At 58.6% G+C, this 15,640-nt stretch overlaps 8 protein-coding genes across 8 annotated transcripts in view; 5 read left to right on the top strand and 3 right to left on the bottom strand.

Annotated features, from left to right (window-relative positions):
- SPRG_19476 (hypothetical protein) overlaps positions 1-274 on the top strand; it is a gene marked incomplete at both ends in the record, with an annotated part of 968 nt that extends 694 nt beyond the window's left edge. Inside the window, one exon of the mRNA XM_012342014.1 lies at positions 143-274. Coding sequence (XP_012197404.1) covers positions 143-274 — 132 coding nt within the window. The remainder of the gene's footprint in view (positions 1-142) is intronic.
- Positions 275-306: 32 nt separating this feature from the next.
- SPRG_03232 (hypothetical protein) lies at positions 307-1,187 on the bottom strand (the record flags this gene model as incomplete). The annotated part of the gene is made up of 4 exons (XM_012341816.1): positions 307-333; positions 359-570; positions 629-672; positions 739-1,187. The coding sequence occupies 4 exons, from the start codon at positions 1,185-1,187 to the stop codon at positions 307-309; spliced, it is 732 nt and encodes a 243-aa protein (XP_012197206.1).
- Positions 1,188-1,657: 470 nt separating this feature from the next.
- SPRG_03231 (hypothetical protein) lies at positions 1,658-3,464 on the bottom strand (the record flags this gene model as incomplete). The annotated part of the gene is made up of 6 exons (XM_012341815.1): positions 1,658-2,090; positions 2,166-2,629; positions 2,680-2,830; positions 2,881-3,013; positions 3,064-3,390; positions 3,438-3,464. Coding segments are annotated over 6 exons (1,459 nt in total), but the record flags the coding sequence as incomplete, so codon positions are not given.
- A 541-nt stretch (positions 3,465-4,005) lies between these two features.
- SPRG_19475 (WEE protein kinase) lies at positions 4,006-5,904 on the top strand. The gene is made up of 8 exons (XM_012342013.1): positions 4,006-4,680; positions 4,724-4,794; positions 4,847-4,947; positions 4,997-5,124; positions 5,177-5,393; positions 5,447-5,577; positions 5,630-5,725; positions 5,773-5,904. The coding sequence occupies exons 1-8, from the start codon at positions 4,048-4,050 to the stop codon at positions 5,896-5,898; spliced, it is 1,503 nt and encodes a 500-aa protein (XP_012197403.1). The 5' UTR covers positions 4,006-4,047; the 3' UTR covers positions 5,899-5,904.
- A 301-nt stretch (positions 5,905-6,205) lies between these two features.
- SPRG_19474 (hypothetical protein) lies at positions 6,206-6,442 on the top strand (the record flags this gene model as incomplete). The annotated part of the gene is made up of 1 exon (XM_012342012.1): positions 6,206-6,442. One exon carries the CDS (start codon positions 6,206-6,208, stop codon positions 6,440-6,442), a length of 237 nt encoding a protein of 78 aa, XP_012197402.1.
- Positions 6,443-7,315: 873 nt separating this feature from the next.
- On the top strand, positions 7,316-9,004 carry SPRG_03229 (hypothetical protein). The gene is made up of 10 exons (XM_012341814.1): positions 7,316-7,416; positions 7,465-7,562; positions 7,604-7,681; positions 7,736-7,809; positions 7,870-8,060; positions 8,114-8,320; positions 8,369-8,449; positions 8,508-8,684; positions 8,731-8,811; positions 8,878-9,004. The coding sequence occupies exons 1-10, from the start codon at positions 7,342-7,344 to the stop codon at positions 8,974-8,976; spliced, it is 1,161 nt and encodes a 386-aa protein (XP_012197204.1). The 5' UTR covers positions 7,316-7,341; the 3' UTR covers positions 8,977-9,004.
- SPRG_03228 (hypothetical protein) lies at positions 8,983-10,392 on the bottom strand. Its single transcript, XM_012341813.1, has 5 exons — positions 10,288-10,392; positions 10,176-10,244; positions 9,610-10,125; positions 9,415-9,551; positions 8,983-9,363 (listed from the first exon to the last, which is right to left on the bottom strand). Exons 1-5 carry the CDS (start codon positions 10,354-10,356, stop codon positions 9,048-9,050), a joined length of 1,107 nt encoding a protein of 368 aa, XP_012197203.1. The 5' UTR covers positions 10,357-10,392; the 3' UTR covers positions 8,983-9,047.
- A 772-nt stretch (positions 10,393-11,164) lies between these two features.
- Positions 11,165-15,019, top strand: SPRG_03227 (hypothetical protein; the record flags this gene model as incomplete). Its single annotated transcript, XM_012341812.1, has 12 exons — positions 11,165-11,337; positions 11,386-11,514; positions 11,563-11,839; positions 11,884-12,020; positions 12,070-12,190; positions 12,247-12,312; positions 12,378-12,627; positions 12,676-12,859; positions 12,947-13,228; positions 13,277-14,540; positions 14,596-14,746; positions 14,796-15,019. The coding sequence occupies 12 exons, from the start codon at positions 11,165-11,167 to the stop codon at positions 15,017-15,019; spliced, it is 3,258 nt and encodes a 1,085-aa protein (XP_012197202.1).
- Between the last annotated feature and the right edge of the window lie 621 nt (positions 15,020-15,640).

The following is a 15,640-nucleotide window of genomic DNA, read 5'->3' as shown; positions in this document are numbered from 1 at the left end:
CGCCTGCACCCACACCGGCGCCCACGACGCCTGTTCCGACTCCGGCGCCAACGACACCGGCCCCCACGACGTCGACGTCTGCGCCTACCACTTCGACGCCGACGCCGGCTCCCACGACGCCTGCGCCGACGCCTGCGACTAGCACACCCATGCCGACCCCCGAAGCGAGTACGCCGTGCCCTGCTACAACGACTCCGGCCCCGACGACCCAAACTCCTTGCCCAACCTCGGTGACGCCCAGTTCGAGCACTCCGAGCCCAACGCCCGCTGGTAGCACGCCGAGCCCGACAGCCGCCGGGAGCGCACCTAGTCCGACGCCCGCTGGAAGCACTCCTAGCCCGACGCCGGCTGGAAGCACGCCGTACCCGACCACGACCACTGTGACGCCGGCGCCTTCAACGTCTCCGGTCGCGTCGACCGAAACTCCTTGCCCAACTTCGGTGACGCCCGCTGGAAGCACGCCTAGCCCGACGCCTGCTGGGAGCACGCCGTGCCCGAACACGACCACTGTGACGCCGGCGCCTTCGACGAGTGCCAATCGCCGCATGTAAGATGATGGCTTGTGTCTACCTAATATATTTTTCATGCCTTCGTAATTTCCGTCCTACGCTTCGGCGTGTATGAATACCCATGCGAGGCGACTTGACGTCTGTCTGCCCACCGCACAAACCGCTACAGGACAGTGAAATTTGGTGTTGACATTGGCGCTTCCAGTCGTAGTACTACTACGCAGCACACTACTTGGCGAGCGCCGCCAAGACGGCGCTGACATCGCCGTGGGCGTTCATGACCACGGAGCGGCCGTCCTTGGTGATGACGTCGCCGGCCGCGTTCAAGAAGACGAGCGTCGGGATGCCACGGACGTCAAACGTCTTGGCGAGCACGTCCTTCTGCGCGCGGTTCGCATACGGGAGCGCGAGGAAGGGCATGTCGTTGTAGTACTCGTTGAAGCCGCTTTCGTCGCGGTCGGACGAGACAAAGATGAGCTCAAACTCCTTGTGGTCGTCGCCGACGATCTCGGCGTAGGTTTCCGAGAGCACGGGCGTGAAGCCGCGGCAGGGCGGGCACCAGTGCGCCGAGAAGTAGATGCCCACGATGGTCTTGCCGGCAAAGGCCTCGGCCGTCGGCTTGAGCCCTGTCTTGGTCTGGACCTCAGCGCCAAAGAGGGCTTCGAACGGCGAGCTCATGCTGCTGCTATTGACGGCGAAAATTCGAAAGTGCACTCGTGGCCGCACACGGTATATTTCTATCCTTCGAATCAAATCGACATGGTTAAATCGAGTAAAACGATACAATTTGTATTAAATGATGGGACGAGGGGCACGGGTATTTCGGGTTTTTTCGCGTCATTTACGCCACCGTCAGGCGCGTGCCGGGAAAGACATGCATATCGTGGAGAGCGGCGAGGTCGCATGGAATGGCCGCGCGAGGCAAGTGGTCGATGAGTGTCCAAGCGTCCCGTCGGGCGTCGTGCCATGACAAGCTGACTGCAATATGGACGGAATTGCTCAACTGCAACTTACCGTATCTTGCCGTCGGATGACGTGGCAGCGCGAGAGAGCGCCACATCCACCTCAACCGTTCGCCGGAAGGAAACACCCGCCTCGCACCGACGACCGTCCAAGCGTATCGTCCTCTGCATTGATCGAATCCACGTCTGTGCCTCAACTTATTTTATCTTCTAGTGCTCCTCCTTCTTTGTAATGATTGTACAAGTTCATTTGAATCTGCTTTTACGACGGCCGCTGGGTTTGGAGGCGGAGCAGCTTCATGCGATGGACCAACGACATGGGCAGGCCCGATGCTCCCGTGTCGGGCACCGTCGTGTAGTGCGCGACGCTCGTGCCACCGCCTTGGGAGAGGATGCGTCGCGGCCCGCCCGACGACGGCGTCGGCAGTAGCGCTTGCAGCCCACGGCTCGTGGCAAAGAAGGACGTGCGAAGGTGCGTCTTGCGCTTCTGGAGCTTGTACGCGTGGGTTTTGGTAAAGTTGATGGCGTCCGAGGTCGCTTCCAGCGCGCCAATGTGCGAATAATAGTGGTTGGGGTCCACGATTTGGTCGATTACGTCATCGAGCAGCATGAGGGTTGGCTACATCAGCAAACAAACCATATTGGACATTGGGGCTTGTATGACAATCGACGACATGATGATGATAAACCATACCTCGACGCGTAAGGCCGTGTCGTCAAACCAACGCGGATACGAGAGGCGAAAAATGGTTGCGAGCGAGACGCGGAGCGACAGCAGTAGCAGCTGTAGCATCGGCGTCGTGCTTCGCGTCGTCGTCTTTGGTCGGACGCGCTCGTGGACGCTGCGCTTGAGGTGCTCGAACGCATCGAGTACGGACACGAGGAGGCCTTCGACTTCATTGTGCGACAAGAAAGGCGTCGACGGCAGGCGCTCGTACTCGTCGTCTTCTCGTGCCGCCGTACTGGTTCGGCGCAGGATGGAGCGGCAGAGGTCGCCAAGTGGGCGAAAGGCGGTCCAGTAGACGTAGTGGGCGAAGTACCCGATGAGCTCGAGCGTCGTGGACGACGTGAGAAAGCTGCGGACGACTGCATGCTCGGTGCGGTCGTTAATGTCGAGCATATCGAATGGAATGACGTTGTAAAAGGCTTCTTGCATTTCTATGGTGCCACGTCATGACACCTGATAAATCGAAAAATCATGAAAAAACCTGCGATCGTCTCAAAGGTAAGCGAATGGAGCGGTGTGTCAATCTCGGCCAGCGCGGCCGGCGACGGCTTGTAGACGCGGCGTTCGGGCACGACCGAAAACGTCACGCGCTTCGTGCACGGAAAGCCGTCTTGGTCGTACTCGATCGGCACCTAAAACAAACCACAGATAATAGATGCAAGGTAGAACGCGCTGGGATAACCTTGTACAGCTGGTTGAAGGGGAAGAGGTACCGATGCTTCATCTCGTGGAACGAGAGCACGACGTGGCCGACGCGGTAGTTTTTCGCCAGGTCGGTGCCAAACACGCTGACCGGGTCGTCGGCCGGAAGTGTCCTATTGTCCATTCTGTACCGTGGACAGGATATTGTCCTCAAGTGTAGTACTCTGGCTTGGACAGCGGCGCAAGCTCGGGCGAGGCGGCGCGGACCGCGACCGGGCTCGTATCGATGACGAGCACGTCGTCGATGCAGCCACGCGAGCGCCACCCGGGCGCGACGCGGCACTTGTCCAGTGGCACGTTGGCCAGCACGAGCGCCAGGTTGTCGGCCGTCGGGTTGGCGCCGAGCTGCTCGAGGTACTTGGTCGCATACTCCTTGAGAACGACATGGTAAAAGTCGTCGGGAAAGGCCGTCGGACGCTCTTGCGGCCGCAGCGGAATCGACAGATGCATCGAAACCGGCCCCGCCTTGGCATTCTCGACGCGCGGCTCGCTACGAAGGAGCCGGTATGGTGAGCGCCAGAGGTGTCGGCGTCGCACCGGAGCTTGCGCCTGGCCTTGTTCATCGCACACTATTTTTAGAGTGCTCCATTAGACGATGTAGGAGATGAAGACATGTTGTGCATCGTGCCGCCTGGTACACGTTCGCACAACGGCGCTGGCGAACGATTCCACTATGGAATGAACGGTGTGGAAGGACGCGGCTGTCAATGGCCGTCAACCTGATGGAGCCGATATATATATATATTGACTACACGGAGGTCGCCCCATTCATTCTACTGTCGTTGGAGCTGCTCTGGGACTGTCTCGGAAGCATGCGCCTCCACTGAAAGCCCTCCACTGGAGCTTGACAGGACGTTGACACGGCCGAAATGGCAGCTCCGTGCAGCGACAGAGGCCAGACCACAACTAGCGGTATACATCGGAGGCGTTCTTGACATTAACAGCAAGACAGCTGTGGCATATTGCTGCAGGACTACTAGTACAGGCAATTGAGCTTGCAGTGAGTCCGAGTTTTCCCGCGTCGATCTTGCCACCTGGTGCAGCGCTCTGTGATTGGCCGAAATGCGCAAGGGAGAAATCGCGTCGCTGCATCTGATTGGCCAAAAGTCGTTGCCGCCGCCAACGTCGAACTTTCCAGCCGCCGCCGATGGAGCGCAGCCCGACCCGCGTGCCATTGGCGACCAACATGGGCGCGTTCGAGACGCCGCTGCCCAAGCGCCACCACATCCACCGCAGTGGATCGCCGGTCCGCAGCAAGCTCCGCTTCGATGACCTCTCGCCCGTCCCGATGCTACCGCTGAGCCCGACCGCGAGCCCGGCCTGGGCCACGCCCGGCTCGCCGCGTGTACGCGCATCGCCGTCCATGAAGAGCGAGGGCGGCGTGTGCATGAACCTCTCGTCGCAGTTTGACGACATCTCGGACGACAGCGAGGCCGAGACGACGGTCGCGGACCATAGCCGCCTCAATTTGGACACGAGCGCTCTTGCCCATGAGGTGCTCTCCGACGACGCTAGCAGCAGCGCCCAGCCACGCAAGTCGCTGCGCCGGGCGTTGCACCGGTCGAGTCGATGTCCACCGACACCGATGCGGACGCCGCCATGGGCCAAGAAGCTCACGCCGATCCGAGGCAGTTTGCATCGACAGAGCTCGCTCGCGTCGACCAAGGTGCTCGTGACGCTTGGCGGCACCGTCGACCATGTGCCTGTCCAGACGTCGTACTTTGAATCGTTCCAGTCGGCCACGTGGATTGGCGCCGGCGCCTTCTCGGACGTCTACCACGTGCGTTCCCATCTCTCTCCATCTGCCCTCACGCTCTGTGCAGGTCACGACGTTGGCGGGCGATGCATTTGCCGTCAAAAAGTCCAAGCTGCCACTGCGAAGCAAGCGCGACCGGTTTGCCTGTCGTCGTCGACCAATCGATTACCTACGATGCGCTTATGTGTAGCGAGCGGATGCTGCAAGAGATTCAGGTGTACGAGAAGCTAACGACCTCCGCGCCAACGAGTCCGTACCTCGTGCAGTACTACCAAGCGTGGCAAGAGCGCGGTGCGTCCATCATCTCGCTTGCTCGCTCGTGAGCTCATTGCGCTTGCAGGCTTTTTCTACATGCAGCTGGAGCTCTGCGCCGCGGGCACGCTCCAAGACTATATCGATCATCTTCGAGGCGAGGCCACCAAGGTGCCCGAGGCTGTGCTGTGGCACATTCTCCACGACGTGGCGTCGGTACGCAGCATATTGCGGGCGGCTGCTGTCTCACGCCAACGCGTTACTGCAGGGACTCGCCGTCATTCATGCGCATAAGATCGTGCACCTCGACATCAAGCCCGCGAATTTATTTGTGACGACGGCAGGCAGCATCAAGATTGGTGATTTTGGCGTCGCGACGGCCGTCGACGGGGCGAGCGACGGCGAAGGCGACCAGCGCTACATGGCACCCGAGCTCTTAGCGAACGCTGCGACGCGCGCCGCGTCGGCCGACATCTTTTCTCTTGGTTGGAGTCCACGCTGTGTGTCGCTCGATAGTTGCTGACGCGAGGGACACTAGGGATGACGCTACTGGAGCTCAGTCACTTGGTGCATCCGTTGCCGCAAGACGGACCCGCGTGGCATGCGCTCCGCGAAGAAACGCTGCCGACACTCCCGTACTCGGCTGCGTGGACGCAGCTTCTATACCAGGTAATAGTCGATGCAAAACCAGTCTCGCAGCGAGGACCTGAGATGTGGGTAGATGCTGCGCACGGACCCAGATGGGCGCATTTCCGCCGCCCAGATCACAGAACGCCCCGAGCTTTCCCAGCTGGCGCGCTCCGACGACTTGGCTTCGGTACGATGCATTCGATGAGCATCTGGATCTGAGCATGGTCGGCCTAGTTCGGTGCCCGCGTTCGGTGCACGTCGTTGTCGCCACCGACGAGCCCGCCCGCGTCGCCGCCACCCAGCCCGCCGGCGGCGCGTAGCATGTTACCACACGCAGCCGGTAGTCGTCGTCATGCCTAAGTCCAATACACAGCGAGGTGTGTCTCTCTGGGTGCTGCTGGTACGCCAGCTATCGATCGCATCGCGCGGCCTTGCATCGGCCCTTTTCGCAGGGCTTTTCGCAGGATTTAAATTGTGAGCCAATCACCGAGCTGGATTTTATCGAAGCGGGTCTGCTGGCCAATCACAAGCGGCGAATTTATAGAAACGCGCGCTACAAAAACCGTGGGCTCGTTGCATTCGCAAGGCAAGAAGAAAATGATGGAGACCACGGCCCACGCTCGATCGCTACGCTCATTTTCAAATTGTCATCCTCCTCTCCACCAACATGCAAGCGCGCTTCATCGCTCCGATCCTCGGCACGGTCTCGCTTCTCGCCGGCAGCTGCACGACGCTCGCGGTCAACAGCAGCCGCGCGCCCCAAGTCAACGCCCAAGTCCGTCGTCTCTCCAAGCGCGTCATGCCCCGTGACGTCGGCAAGAGCTCAACGACGGCGAATCCGACGGTCGCCAAGAAGCACGACGTCATGGAAGACTTCCCCATCTACATGTTCACCGCCGAGTAGATGACGACGATGACACCGTTTGCGTCCTTGCGTCGTCCTGTACACTAGATCCCCTCCCGTAAAATGAAATACACGCCCGCTTTGTCTACCACCGTGTGGCTGATCGGTTGGTCACGTCACGGCGTGTGCTGCTGCGACACGCGCCTCCTTGACACCGTGTAAAAACCGCGTAAGCTCAAGGGCATAACAGTTAGGGTAAGCTCTAGGTCTAATGTTGGCAGGGGAACATAAAAGATAGGGTGTAGGGTATTAATACATGATAGCTGTTAGTCACCCCTGAACGTTGGCGGTCGAAGCTACAAGGGACACGTTAGAGTTGCTGCAAATTGCCAGAGCGCGCTTGATGAAGAGTCCGCGACAGACAAATGGGGAGAAAGGTGACGATGACGACCGCGCCAGCTCGAGCCACGTTGGATGTTCTGGTCTTGGACATAACAAACAAACGGCCGCCGCGCCCGCCAAGGGTATCGCAGTCACCCCACGGAGGTTGCCCTTGGGTCCTCATCGAGGAAACAAGTCTGACATCGCTCTTGATCAATTAGTTCTCTGGCCTGACACGAAGCTCGTGCAACGCTGATACCAGTGTCGTTCACATTGCACAAGAGGGGGAAACGGTGATCGGACGTCTCGACTGCTACTCTAGTTGCACAGGCGTATAGAGCTGATATGCATAACGCACATTCCTTGGATCCGATGCAATAATATCCAGGGGCCCGGCTGTGACGGCGACCGCCGTGTTGTTGCGTGCGTCTAGCCGCGCCGACGTTGAAGCAGTGGGCTTTCTGTCGCGTCCGATTGGCCAAAATGTGCTGCGCCGTGATTGGCTAAAAATCCGCAAATCCGACCCTTTGTGGGCTGCGTCAAGCAATAAGAAGCGTCGACGCAAAGACGCCGTGACCATGATGGACCTCTTCAAGTCGCTCCTCGGCTTCGACGACTGGACGGGCAAGCCCCACAAGTTCTGCTCCGCGCACGTGCGTGGCCTCTGCCGGCGACCTCGCGATGGCTCATGATGACGCTAGACGGTCGTCGTCCTCGGCGGCCTCGGTGTGCTCATCCTCGCCGAGGTGACCGAGCGCTTTACGTTCAAGCTCATGCTCGACCGCATGGAGTCGTACCGGTACGATCGCCTCGTTCGATCAGGCATGCGCATGCACCTAGGTACTTTCTCATGCAAATGAGCACGTTCCTGTACATCCCGCCATGTTCTGCATCGTCGGCTACAAGGCGACGCAATCGGTGCGTCCACACCGCCGCCGCCGTCGTCGTCGTCGCCTGAGCGAATCGGAGTAGGATTTCATTGACGAAGAGGTCACGGAGTTTCCAAAGTCCAAATTTTCGTCATGGGCATGCTCGACCTCGCCCAGGTACACGGCTCCAGTGCCTGGAACGATCGGCGAAGATCACGATGCAAATGGCCATTCTAGTCGATGCTGCTCTTCTTACCCGGCGGCAAAACGCCGGCGACGCTCACTGTGGTCTTTCTGCAAGCGTCGGTGCCCGCGACCATGCTCTTTGCCCAGATCTTACTCAAGGACGAGTACGCCAAGAATCACATTCTTGGCGGCAGCATCATGATGGCTGGCATCCTCGTCGGCCTTCTCCCCGTCTTTTCCATGTCGGCATGATGGCATGTCTCTCGCGTCTTCTTAGCATCCATCGTCGACGTAGGGTGCTCAGCGACGTCTACGAAGAGCAAGAGATGGCGTGGAATTCGCTGTGCTACCTCTTGGCAGCCATTCCCGGCGCTCTCTCGGTGCTCTACAAGGAAAGGCGCTCGCGACGCAGCCCATGGACGTCTACTACCTCAACGCGTGGGTCGCCGTGTATCAATTTATCGGCGGGCTGCTGTTGGCGCCCTTGGCCTTCGACATCCCGGTGCGTCGTCGTCGTCGTTTTGTAGCATTTTACGCAATGTTGGCCTAGGTGCTGCACCTCGACCAGCGCATTAGCGGTCTCGAGTGCTTGGTCAACGGCGTCTCCGAGATCCGCACGGACAAGTGCCACGTACTCCACACTGCGCTCCATCGGGATGATGTATATACCTATCCCTTTCCTTGTGTAGCTCGGGCTCGGTCTCTTGCTTCTTTTTCTCGTCTGCAAAGTGGTGGCCTTCTTCGGTGTCGGCTTTGTACTGCAACACACGAGCGTCTCGGTGCTCTACGGCGGGTACACGGCCGCCTTCCCAATTGCTTTTGCCCTCCTTGGGTGGTACCAATCGTCCGGCCAAGCCGACCAAGACGTACGACTTGTCTCTTCTCTGGAAAGTTTGCGACAGGTATGTATAGGGCGCGCTCTCGTCGGTGTGGTGTGACGTGTTTTCGTGCTCGGTCGTGCTCCTTGGCCTCATCTTATACCGACTCAGCCCCGTACGAATGAATCATGCATCATTCTCGATGCGATGTAGCGGTGGCTGAGATGCGGCGTGTGTGTAGGAGCCCGGTATGGAGGCGACGACCATGTCGGCGGCCGAGAAGGAAGCGCAGTCACTCTTGCTGGACGATGCGTCCGACCATGGCTTGCGATACACTTAGACAAACACAACATGCGACGCGTTTCCGTACTCTACCTACCCCCATTTTGTTGTTGTTGATGTTCTGGAATGCTACTTGGCAAAGACGACGAGGACGGCGCTGACGTTGTCGGTGGACCCCGCTGCAATCGCATGCGCGATGAGCGCGTCACACACTTGGGCCGGGCCCATCCGGTCGTGTTGCAGATGCGCGCGCACAAAGCTCGCGGCCGACGCCGGCGTCATCACTTCAAAGAGGCCGTCGCACGCGAGCAAGAGAAACTCGTCGTGTGGCGACCGTGCCCGCACGACCACGTCGGGTTGGCTAATGACAATGGGCCGTGCCAAGTCTTCTTTGAGCATGCGGTCGCCAAAGGCGCGCGAGACGCCGAGGTAGCCGAAGATGTACCTAGTATCAACATATCAAGCGTCGTTGCCGCTGTCTCCAACATAGTAGTACCGTCCGTTGTTGAGGACACGGCCGTTCGCAGCTTCAATGCGCCGCTTCTCTGTCGGGTCGTTGGGTGCATGCACCGCGCACAAGTCGATCGCATCGCCGTTGTGTCCGAGCACGAGCTGCGAGTCCCCAATGTTGCCCTACCCCCGTAGCACGCGAGAAGTGAGATGCTATTCGAGTGACGCGTCGTCGTCGTACCACGGCAAAAGTCTCTCGGCCAATGAGAGCAAAGGCCGCGCAGGAACCGCTGTCGTCGGCGACGTGCGACCGCAGAAAGCTGTCGTCGGCCAGCGCACACGCTTGCGTGAGGAGCGGCCCAAGCATGGCATGCGGCAACGCGCCAAAGCTCAGCGTCGTGGCCGACAGGCTCTGTTGCACTTGGCGCACGAGCGCCGTCTCCAAGAACGACGCGCAGTGCGTCCCGGCATGCCCATCGTACACGGCGACGAACGCGACGGGGTCGTCGCCGGGTGTCGAAAACGTCACGGCGCACGACCGGTCTTCCATGGCCTGGCGGAGGCCGATGCTGCTGCTCGCGCCAATGTCCACGCACAGCTTCTGTAGCAGCGTTGGATCCAGCGTTGACTCGGTCGCGACCGTTGGGCGGCGAGGCGCGGCGACGTGCTGGGACTTGCGCGCGGTCTCGGCCCGCAGCCGGTTGGCGTGGGCCCGCGCCGCGATACGGTCCCGCGCCGCTTGCACGTCGATGGCATTCTAGACGCGCGATGGTCGAAGCCTGCATGCGCTGGGATCCGAAGGCGCACCTGCGACGGTTCGAGGCTCACGGCGGTCGACGCGACGAGTGGGACGAGCAAGATCAAGGTCGCCAGCCGCTACAGGCGGGCGTGTGGAGGCGCCTGGAGGGATGGCGGGTACCTGCCACGGACGTGGGTGCTGGTCGTCAAGCAGCTTTGGTAGCGCCCGCTTGAGCCATCCTCGGACCATCGTAATCGTCGTCGTCCAGGTCGATGGGAATTCCGAAGATGCACCGCGACTCCGGGTTTGCTCCGGATGTTGCCCAACAGCAAGGTGGGCCATCTGGCAACGTGGCAAACCGAGGCGACATCGTTCGGTCCAAAGCCACACAACTGCCATGTCGACTGACGCGCAGTGCGTCACGAGGTCGACGCGCTTCATACATACCGTTCAACGTTGTCTTTAGGTCGTGTGCGAGCTCGCATTCTTGCGATCGCCACCACTTCGTGTTTAGCCCACGCTTCAAGACGAGCGCGCTATGAGGCGAGTCGCCTTTAACTTGAATGCTTCAAGGCTTTAAGCATCGTTAATCGCATTGGCGGAGCCGGGGCCCAAGGATGCGTCGTGACGTGCCCCCGTTGATGCGTGTTGTATGCTCGTCATCGCGACAATCATGCATGCAATCTAGTATGGCACAGGACACCAGTTGGGCGTACTAGCGAGATTGCAAGCGACGCTTGGGCGAGGCAATAGACATCAACATGGCGCGACCACAAACAAGCGAGGCGGGCTCGCCACTACAGGCGGCGACGACAGAGATGGCAGCCACGGCGCCGTCCGGGGCATCTCAATGATGTGCACATCGAGGCCATCGGATGCATGTTCCTGGACGAAAATGGACATGTGTGTGCTGGTTGCGCCGCTCATGCCCAGCGACGACGTGCCACTGCGACGGTTGGTGGGCGCGTAGAAAGCCTGCCGCTGAAACGGTTTGTAGAAAAGCCGGTTCGCAACCGTTGCAGCTCGGTTTTGCCTCTGCAACGCCATGGGCCGACCGATGGCCGAGGTGGTGCGGCGCAGCTGCTTGCAGTTGCAGCGCTATGTGATCAAGCAGCTCCGGAAGCTCGTCAAGACGCGCATGCGGGGCGAGACATTCCGCAAGTGGGTCGGGCGCAACATTGACAACTCGCTCCTGGCATCGTTCATTGACGTCGTCCAAGTGATCCTCGGGTATCTTCTCGCGCCTTGTACGAATAAGCGTCCACGTGTCTTGCCTAGACTTGTCGTCACGATCATTTACTTTAACGAAAACTGGCTCGTCCTCAACGCGTCGACAACGACCGACATCAGCATCGACACGCTGCAGCTCAGCATTAGCGTCTTCTTCACGTTCGACTATTGCCTTCGGTACACATCCAACGAATGGACAACTTGTCTTATCGTACGTTGTTCTAGGCTCTACGCGTCCGACAACCGCCGGTCGTTCTTTCTCAGCCCCATATCGATGGTGGACCTCGTGACGATCTTGCCGCAGTGGATCGAGATCATCCTCGACAAGCTCAACGTCAAGACGGTCAAGAGCATGTCGAGTGCGCTCAAGACGCTCCGGTCGCTCCGGTTTCTTCGCGCCTTTCGACTCTTGGCATTTGCCAAGACGGCCAAGAAGCGCCAAACTGGCGTCCTGGTCTTGACGGTCATGGCCATCATCATTTGCAGCGCCGGTATCATTCAGGTACTTGATTCTCTTTGTTGCAGCAGGATGAAGGCCGGGTGCAGGCGATCGAGGCGTGCCCAGACACGATCCTCGTGACCATCGACGGCTCGACCGCGTATACGTCCAACAGCACCAACTGCCAGGACATGGAGATCTACAACGCGTGCTACTTTGTTGTGATTACAATCGCAACACTCGGGTACGGTCGACGAAAGACGATGACCTGCCTTTCATTGGATTCGCATTAGGTATGGCGACATTGCTCCGAAATCCCAGAACGGCAAAGTCGCCGTGATTGGGCTCATCATTTGGACGGGTATTCTGCTGCCGCTGCAGATTAGCAAGCTCAGCGATGTCTTGAGCCGTGAGGTATACATCGCTGAGACGAGAGCCTGCACCGAATACATATGTCAATGGGGGTGTAGACCGAGTACGACAAGGCGTTCAAGGAGCGAAAGGAGCAAAGTCCGCACATTTTGATTTGCGGCGAAGTCAACTCGGGCGCACTCGACTTCTTTTGCGGCAATTTCTGCACCCAAACAACATGAACTGGAAGGACAAGGTCGTCATTTTATGTCCGTCGCTGCCATCCCACAACCTCAAGCGCATTTTACTGAACGGCGCGTACGAGCAGCGGGTCGTGTACCTCCAGGGCTCGGCCATGCTCGACTCGGACCTCAAGCGTGCCAGTGCGTCGACCGCGCGGCTCTGCTTTGTCATGATCAACAAACTCTCGACTGACGGCGACCAGAGCGACACGGCGTCGAATCTGCTCACCATTTCGCTTCGCCACTACACGCGACGAGGTACAACGCGTTGCATCCATCTCCATCTCAATCTCAATCCACGTCTAGTGCCACTCTTTGTCCAAGTTCTTAAGACGGACAACATCCGCCACGTTCACCTCTCGGGCGCCAACAATATTGTGTGCGTCGACCAGCTCAAGCTCGGGATTCTCGCGAAATCGTGCTTGATCCCGGGCCTCTGTGCCTTTCTGTGCAACATTCTCTTTACCTTTCGGCCGTTCTATACCCAGAGGTATCCTCTTCAATCTTCTTTTTGATATTGGACATGGTTTGTCCAATATATATCTATATATTAGATACACTAATACGGTGTGGGTAGCTCGATCTGGGCCGCGGAATTCCTCGAAGGGTGCGGCAACGACGTGTACGAGGCCCGGCCGCCGTCGTTTCTCCACAGCGCGATCTCGTACCGCGTGTTGGCGTACATTTTGTTTCAAGAATTCCAAGCCGTGCCGCTCGCGGTCTGTGACAATGCGTATTTCGAGCTCTCGCTCTTTCCCGCGCGCATGCTGGTGGGAAAAACGCACACCATGTTTGTGCTCTCGAAACACTCGGACTGCGTCCGGCGCATCGAATCCCTCTCGTACACGTCGCTTCAAAAGTACAATTTCTCTTCTTTTTTGTCGCATTTCTCTCATTTTCCAACTAGGTACCACACGATCATTCCCAACTTTGATGCGATCACGAACGCGTTCAACTCGAGCGGCGGCAGCATCAAGACGCGCCTCCGCTCGATGGCGCAGCGGGCGTCGATCTCGCGGACTGCCTCGGTCATCATGTCCCACATGTCCGCCGAACCATCGCAGCTGTCGTCCAAAAACTCGCGCTTGGGAAGCGGACACATGGGCAACGAGTCGCGCGTGCTACCGTGTGGGCCCGAGCTATACGAGGCCAAACCAACACCGATGGACGACGACGTCGACGACGACTCGGCCGACGAGCAGTCTAGTGCCCCGGTCGCTGCGTTAGACAACCCTCCATCTAATCATGTCGTTGCCGATGCAGCACCGCCACAAACGGCAACCATGAGCGTTGTGCTTCCTCTGCAAGTGCCGCAGCATACACCGGGGCACGCGGACTTGCCGCCGATCAAGGCGCACCACGACAGCAACATCAACGCCGACGATCCGCTTTTGAAAGCAACGGCCTCGGGACACACGCTGCCACAGCCATCCGAGTCGCCCGACCGACCGGAAGGTGTCGAGAACGCGCTGCGAGCGACCGTGGAGCGACTTGTGCTGACGACCGAGACGCCGCCAACCAAACTCGTATCCGAGCACCGTCGATCGACACTATTCCGAGAGACCTCGTCCCCCGACTTGCGCGGTCAAGGCATCCACGAGCGCACCTCGGTGACCTCGTTTCAACCGTCGACCAAGGCGAAGGACGGGCCTCGACCGAGCCTCGTGCGCAGCTACGAGACGTTCCTCATGTCGCGCATTCCGCATGACGTCAAGGACCATATCGTGCTCTGTGGAATGCCCAACATGCTCCACGACTTTGTCGGGCCGCTGCGCACACTCAAGATGCAGCACACGGCGTCCTCGATGCCGAATGAATTGCTCGCGTCGTCGCATTTAAGCAATGCGATTCCGATCGTGATCATTTCGCCGCTGCCGATTTCCGAAAAGCAATATGCGAGCATTGCCACGTACGACCATGTGTACTACCTCCAAGCGTCGCCGCTGCACGAAATTACACTGCGCGAGGCCCAAGTGTACGCAGCGGCGACCATTGTCATCTTGGGGTCGTGCACGCGGACGTCCCATGACGACGACCAAGAGCAGTCGATGGACTTTATCGACCAAAACATGATCGACACGGATGCGATCACGTTACATCGGTTCATCACCGAAGCGTGTGAGAACAACTGTGCCCCCAACGAGCCCATGCCCAAAATTACCATCGAATTGGTGCGCAATTGTCATCTTTTTCATCTTTTTCATCTTTTTCATCTTTTTTTTCTAGAGCCGCCCGAGCAGCCTGCGCTTTCTCAAGGACGAACACACCAAGCTGGACTCGGACGACGACGCGCGCGTCATCAAACAATTGACGCGCCAAGTCATCTCCCGCGCCGACGACCCGCTGGACAATATTTGCAGCCCCCTCTACGCTGCGGGTATCTCATATCTACATGTCGAACGAGGCGATCAGCGCTGGGATCGTAGGCAAGGCCTTTATCTCCAACTCGCTCGACGCGCTCCTTGGGAGCTGCAACTCATACGGCAGCATCATTGACCTCTTCCACTTACTCGTGCTCGGTGAGCCGCCGGGGCCAGACGGCAGCACGCGCCGACTGCGCTGTTTGGACCAGATTGCGGTCCCTACGCAGTATTGGAGCAAGCCGTATGGCCTCTGCTACCAAGATATGCTTCTCAAGCACGTACGTTGAAGGTGCAATGTGCGCTGGATCAAGATCTGTCGCGTAGGAAATTTTGTGTGTTGGTGTCTACCGAGCGCGCAGCACGAATACGAGCTTCGTGTCGATGAACCCGGCGGAAGAAATTCTGCTCAGTCCACAGGACAAGTTGTTTGTCATTCATTAGCATAGGTATCCCGATAGAAATTTAGAGTGTTGATGTATATTGTCGTCTGGCGGGTGGTGGCATGGATGGGACACAAGATATATTACCTACTCTACCTGCGCCGCACGCAGAGGTTAGGGTCCTTGAATGGTCCTACACGTTGCACATGTAATGCGGTTCTCAACAGACTATCGAATATGACGAGAACCGCAGAGCGCTCAACTTGAAAGGGACCACTGACGGCCGACAGCGACGACAGATGAGCAAAACTTCGGGCCGCCACTGTAGCCGTCACAGCGAGGGCATATGGACGATCGGTACCAAATTACGTTTATATCTTGAAATATGTAGGCGTCGACTCTACTCGAGCCCCATCGCCAAGCACTCCTTACCAACCGAAGTTTCCGTGTCAAATCGACGCGGAATGTTGGTCGATTCTGTGGCCGCATGAATGATGGTTGTTTGACCAGTCACAAGCGGTCACACCG

Source organism: Saprolegnia parasitica (assembly GCF_000151545.1).
Source record: "Saprolegnia parasitica CBS 223.65 unplaced genomic scaffold supercont2.8, whole genome shotgun sequence".
Classification (NCBI taxonomy): Eukaryota; Oomycota; class Saprolegniomycetes; order Saprolegniales; family Saprolegniaceae; genus Saprolegnia; species Saprolegnia parasitica.
This window is presented reverse-complemented; position numbering and strand designations above follow the sequence as displayed.

What these genes read in the sequence shown, in the direction of transcription:
- SPRG_19475 (XM_012342013.1), top strand. Translation starts at nt 4,048, where the DNA reads ATGGAGCGCAGCCCGACCCGCGTGCCATTGGCGACCAACATGGGCGCG. An exon ending in CCAAGCGTGGCAAGAGCGCG is followed by an intron (nt 4,948 to 4,996) that starts GTGCGTCCATCA and finishes TTGCGCTTGCAG; the next exon opens with GCTTTTTCTACATGCAGCTG. An exon ending in TTCTCCACGACGTGGCGTCG is followed by an intron (nt 5,125 to 5,176) that starts GTACGCAGCATA and finishes GCGTTACTGCAG; the next exon opens with GGACTCGCCGTCATTCATGC.
- SPRG_03229 (XM_012341814.1), top strand. Translation starts at nt 7,342, where the DNA reads ATGATGGACCTCTTCAAGTCGCTCCTCGGCTTCGACGACTGGACGGGC. An exon ending in CTTCTCCCCGTCTTTTCCAT is followed by an intron (nt 8,061 to 8,113) that starts GTCGGCATGATG and finishes TCGTCGACGTAG; the next exon opens with GGTGCTCAGCGACGTCTACG. An exon ending in CCGGCCAAGCCGACCAAGAC is followed by an intron (nt 8,685 to 8,730) that starts GTACGACTTGTC and finishes AGGTATGTATAG; the next exon opens with GGCGCGCTCTCGTCGGTGTG.
- SPRG_03228 (XM_012341813.1), bottom strand. Translation starts at nt 10,356, where the DNA reads ATGGTCCGAGGATGGCTCAAGCGGGCGCTACCAAAGCTGCTTGACGAC. An exon ending in TGAGCCTCGAACCGTCGCAG is followed by an intron (nt 10,126 to 10,175) that starts GTGCGCCTTCGG and finishes TCGCGCGTCTAG; the next exon opens with AATGCCATCGACGTGCAAGC. An exon ending in GCCGAGAGACTTTTGCCGTG is followed by an intron (nt 9,552 to 9,609) that starts GTACGACGACGA and finishes CTACGGGGGTAG; the next exon opens with GGCAACATTGGGGACTCGCA.